General features: G+C 35.0%; 1 protein-coding gene across 1 annotated transcript in view; it reads left to right on the top strand.

Moving 5' to 3' along the window:
* Positions 1–2,732: 2,732 nt before the first annotated feature.
* Positions 2,733–6,000, top strand: part of LOC106055115 (sodium-independent sulfate anion transporter-like) — a 28,001-nt gene continuing 24,733 nt past the window's right edge. Inside the window, exon 1 of the mRNA XM_056021281.1 lies at positions 2,733–3,275. Coding sequence (XP_055877256.1) covers positions 3,189–3,275 — 87 coding nt within the window. The 5' untranslated portion in view covers positions 2,733–3,188. The remainder of the gene's footprint in view (positions 3,276–6,000) is intronic.

Raw genomic sequence — 6,000 nt, 5'->3', positions numbered from 1 at the left:
ATAGTGATGACTTGTACTTTTTTTGTTTTATTCATATTTTTATTACAACGATGTGGTATACGCTTGTATATTCCAACTTGGCGTCCTGTCCAATTTTTTAAATATTTATCTTTGTTTAAAAAAGGGTTCAATGTATGTGCATACAATATGTATGCTCCCTATTTTTTTTTAACAAAAGGATACAATTTCAGAATATTATCTTATCTTATAAACTACTGAAGTTTCTTGAAAAGAGAAAACAATTACATCTTTATAATTTGTTATTTCAATTAATTTCTTTCATTTCAAAAGGGTTCTACCACTACTGCAGGGCCTGTCACAGGCATAGGCAAACTAGGCAGCCGCTTGGGCCTCCGATTGGTGGGAGCCTCGCATAGTATTTAATTAGTGCACAGCCTGTAGACAATAGCTAAACTTGTGTTCAAAGTTATTGTTTGAGTATTCTAGCCTGACTAGGTTTTTATTAAATTGCATAATTTTATTTATTTTGCTTGATTATTTATTTATTTTGTAAAATTACATTTGTGGCCACCAAATTCACTTTGCCTAGGGCCTCCTAGTATCTAAGGCCGGCCCTGACTACTAGCTTCTAGTTAGTAAAATACTAGTTAGTCTTTTAACCCCCCCCCCCCCCCCCCCCAGTTGCCACAATAGGATGTAAGTATTATGGGATGTCCCTCCCCTCCGCCTTTGTTCACGTTTTCATTGAGGAATGGAGAAAAGCACTTCCTCTTGTCCGACCTCTGCTCTACGGGAGGGGGAGGGGGAAAGAGACCTGGACTTTTAATTCAAGGGTGAAAGAAACAAAGGAAGAGAGAAACATGTACAGAAAGAGTTAAAGCGCCTACATACGACAATAATAATCACCCGCATTAAAAAAAACAACTTTTGGGAGTCCTTACACCCTGTTATTGAGTACCGGTATTACATCTATATCTGTCTGTGGCATTTCACGTCTCAAGGGACAATCTGTTCCCTTTGAAACTTGTCGTGTGACTAAGGAGGCCAACCCTGGATACACAGCAGCGGTCGGGCATCTCTGTGTTCACCAGGTGCTATATGGCAATCAAAGAATCAAACATCTCTTTAAGGTAAATGTTGACTGCATAATTATGTTATGTTTTAAAAAGAATCAACTGAAAAACAGAGCCCTATAATAAAAAAAAAAATAATAATATAATAAATCATGCATTGACGTCATCTATTCATTACGCTTTGACGCAACACAGACATGTGACTTAACATCTAGACTCAGCCCCAGACACTTATGTCTGCCTTCATTGAAATGCTACAATTCTTTGGTCACTTGTGGCTTCACAGTATTTCTTTCTTTTTTTTTTCGTTATGTCAAGGCTTTGACTTTAAACTCTACTTAGAATATACGTGACGGAACTTGTTTGCAATCTAATGAATGTAATCTAATTAAAGCAAGTTTAGAGAGAAAGCATTCGTCTACGGCGGTAACATGAAAGACTACTTTGTATAGATTTAATGATTAAATCAATTATTGATCGAAACAAGATCCAAATGATTAAATGGTTTACTGGAGGTCATTGTACATTGTGTTGTCTGGTGGGTTTTTTTCCCCCCAAGTCTTATTCTAGAAAAGGTATTGAGTTAATCCTTTTAATAGAAAGGCTAAATCATTGGTTTAATATCAACCACGTGAGTGAAAGAGTTAATGAAGTCTCTATTATTGTTTACAGAGTACTTGATAATACGTTTTAATTGAGAGACTGCGTTTGAGACCATTTGAGCGTGACGCCTGACCCTAGAGTGCATTCCCCTTAGTCAATCACTACTCTTCTCTTCTGGGTCTGTCTCGAGAACACTGCTGTTGTAGTTACAACTAAATCTACAGAGGAGGCGCGACTTGGTTGACTTATCTAGATCTGGGTTTGAGAATTAAATTACATACTAGACTTCTGTCTCTCTCTCTCTATATATATATAAAAGATGTTCTTCTTATAATACATAGAAGTCATTTATCACTAAAGAAATGCAGAAGAAAAAATATTTGTAAAAAAGTTTACACTTAGTGTATTGCTTTTTATTGAACATCTACTTTACGTCTAAACAACCTATATATATATTTATATGTAGTTTTCCTAATTTTTTTTTTATTGGAGGGGTTTTTAATCCAGACCTCTCTTGCCTACGCTTATGGAATGTAGGGCTCTAGAATTGCTTTTTTTTTTTTTTTTTTTTAATTGAAATTTGGTTTAAACTTCAAAATCCCTTTGGCTACAGTTATGGAATTTAGAGGACTGTAGTTTTCCTTTAGGCTTTTAATAACGGGTAACTATGGTAAAACTCAATATATAATATATGGACATTATTAAATTGAACGAGACCAATCAGGGATCACAAAAGTGGGTATATTCCCTTAAATATACATAAAACCTTTAGCTCTAATGTATACCATTAGAAACACTTCTGTAGTGGTAAATATTTATCTCTCGCGATTACGTGTGTATATTGTATTCCGCTTGCGGTTGAGAAAACGAATGTACCAGCGTGTGATGAGGTGGTGACACTTATGTCGCGTAGGAATATCACAGGGAACTAGGAAAAATGGTCGATCTTTAAAAGAAAACAACAACCTAGACTACCTGGGATAGGGGGTTGTGGCGGGGGAGAGGGGTTGTTTATCAATGTCCAAAACTTTTTTCCTTATGAATTTCTAGCATGTGTGTGTGTGATTTTTTTTCTCTCACTCACGTAAAAGTATCTGCCGACCAGGAGCTTCCTACGTCAGAGTCCAGCGCTGAAAAGTAGATATAGGAATCTGTGTGGAAAAAAACAATAGAACCCCCTGACTTAACGAAAGGGCGGAGTTTGCCAGAATAAGAGAATTTGATTACTGGCTTATAGTGAATTTTTTATAAAACTTTTATCCTCTCTAGCCCCGCCCTGGGGTCCGATGGTCATGTGCTATATAATGAGCAGGAGTTACCGTCCTTCGCACATGTCTTATGCAGTTCTTTGAGCTTTTGGATTATCTCCCCTGCTCTAGTTAAACTTGATTCTTTCAGCAGACGAACAGGTTTAAAGTATTCGGACGACGCAGCGAAGACAACAAAATTAACATAATTTATTGGATAGTACAAAAATATTTTCGCCAAAGAATTTCTTTACATTTAAAGGAAGTATTTTGTTTCGATTTTATCTCCGATCTTGTGAGTTAAATGGTCTTTACAACAGACCAAGGGACAGAGAAAACAGGAAAGGATGGATCCATCAGACTGGACACTACTGTCCACATGGGTACAGAGGTAGGTACACTTAGTTTACAAGATACCTGTAGAATAATGATAATGTGTGCAAGATTTATATATAGTAAAACATAAGCGAATAATTTTGAAAAAATGTTTTTTAAGAGAATTCTACCTTTAAACAGCTGACCAATTATTGTAAGAGAGATTATTTTGTTCTAAATAACTAATGAATGATAGATATTTTTTTTAATAGAACATTTTAAAACCCGCCCAAAATCCACTACTCTGAAAACCAATTACAATAAACAAACAAATAAACCCCTGGGTAAGCGAATGTATAAATCTACTCAATGTAAATGGAATTCCAATGTTAGACCTATAGCGAGCCCAATCATTGTGCCTGAGCACTGACCTGCAACGTCAGAACCAGTAGGCAGTTTAGACCAATAGTTTGTTGCCACGTCACAGGTCTGTACGAGCTATTGGTCTAAACTGCCCTCAGTTTGTGACGTAGCAGGTCAGTGTTGAGGTCTTCTAACACGAATGATCTCGCCTTTAGACCCAGACGTAGACGACGGTGCGAAAGATGAACGTTTGTCTGTTCAACCATAAAGACAGGCTGGAATTCCCGCTAACACACGTGTGTTGTAAATAGAGAATGTCTTGAACTCCAGACAAATTCAATTGTTACGTTTTTTTTTTCCAAAATATCATAATGGTCAAACCAGAGTTTTCCCAATGTGGCCAATTAGCTTTGTTTCTCAAAGACACGCATGTCTTAGTATTTTTTTTAGGTAAATCCTTAGAGCCATAAGACGAAAAGTAAACAAGTAACATAATTAAACTTTGAAAAAAAAAAAAAAAAGACAATTCCTCTTTATATTGTTCACTTTCTTTTGTATCTAATAAATAATAGATAAAAAAAAAAATGGAACATTTTTTACCCAGCCACTAGTTCCCCTAAGCCCCCCAAAAAATCCTGGCAAATAAAATTTAGCTATCTACCCAGAGTATCTAAAATTCTTCTACTAGGCCTTTAGACCCTAACGTAGAGGACGGTACGCAAAATGTAACTCTAGTTCTTTAATCATCACTGACATATGTGTGTTCAAGATAGAGAATATAGGTATAACAATCCAGACCAAATTTAATTTTAAAGATTATTATATTTTCAAAAATTATAACGGTCAAACCAGGGTTTTCCTTGTGTAGCTAGTAATTCATTTCCCAAAGATATACATAAACTGTCAAATTTCTAGGAAAATTAATAGAGTAGTTTTTTTTTATATCTTTGTCCATGCTTTGCTGATGGAGGATTTGCAATATGAATAGAGGAATTGTAGAAAAAGGTTTATACATAAGGTTTTACATAAAAAGAAAGTCAACACTTTGCATAAAATGACTTTTAAAAATCTGAACTGAACAACAGAGTTGTCCACAGTTTTTTTCGGTTTTGGAGTCATTAGTTTTCGACAGAAAATTATCAAGTCCAAGTAACCAATCCTCCGCTGTTTCATTAAACACTGGGTGAGCATAAGTTTCCAGGGGCTGGGCAGCCAAGGGCTTAATATGGCCCGCGGGTAGTAGTTTTTGTGTCACTGTTATATACTTGTTGCCAGCATTGAGACTTTAATTCTTTATAACTTTTCTTATAAAATAAAAACTACAGTTTCTACTGGCATATTTAGGCCTATAAACACCTACAGAATTGTTTCATTCTTGAGTAATTTTTTTTACACACACACGATATATATATATATAGATATAGATATAGATATAGGCCTAAGCTATATACTTTCAGGTAAAAATAGTTTAAATGTTAAAATAATACATACTTGTAGGCATAAAGTATCTAAACTTGACACAAAATTAACTGTCATTATTATCTTTTGTTAAAAGTTGTATTTTATTGCATATCTATGTATAAATTTGACATTGAAGAAACATATCAGACAAATCTTTAGTGTAACACACCAAGGGCGCACCAAAGTTAAAACCAAGGGCACACCAAGGGTACATCAAGGGCACACCAAGGGCAATTCTGTTTGTAAAAAGGGGCTTATAACTATAAGAACATAGAGTCTTTACAGTAATACAAAACGTAGGCCCTATCTTATTTTTCTAATGGGGACTCTCTGAAATTGTCTACGCTCAAATTTCTAAAAAAAAAAAAAAGTAAGATCTAGTCTTCAGTTTTAAAAAAAAAAGTCCGTCCGTCCGTTTGTACATACCTGTCGCTTGTCTGGAGAGACAGGGGCCAAACGAGAGGGAGATAATTAATTACCTTTCACGTAAAATTTCCATGGATTTTTGTTGTTTCCCTTTGTGCACAAAGTGTATATCCTCTTTTTCAACTTATTTCAGCAGTTTCTATTTGTATACTACTTGGATCTTATTAGGGTTGGAAGTTCAAAGCATTAAAAATTAAAATTAGTACTCTCTAATTATTTATGTGGGCACTTTTCATAATTTTAATAATTCTCAATGTCATAAAATTTTGAAATTTCTAAGAAGACATCCCGTAGTATCCCAACGGACTCTCATAGTCACTAGTCAGTCCAAGTCAAGGAAGTAGTCATTAGGTTTTCAGGTCCCTTGTTCATTTGATTGAACCATAACTTCATTATAAGAAATTAAATAAAGAAACATTTTCATTATTTTATTTCGCTAAAAGTGACGTAGGCACGTAGACACATGAAAATTGAAATACATTTCTTTTGTTCCTCGTAAAGCTGCATTCATTTTCTAAGTTTACAGACCGACGGTAGACCTTCATAACATA

This window comes from Biomphalaria glabrata, chromosome 2 (assembly GCF_947242115.1).
Source record: "Biomphalaria glabrata chromosome 2, xgBioGlab47.1, whole genome shotgun sequence".
Classification (NCBI taxonomy): Eukaryota; Metazoa; Mollusca; class Gastropoda; family Planorbidae; genus Biomphalaria; species Biomphalaria glabrata.
The sequence above is the reverse complement of the archived record's forward strand: the minus strand, read 5'-3'. Positions and strand labels throughout refer to the sequence as shown.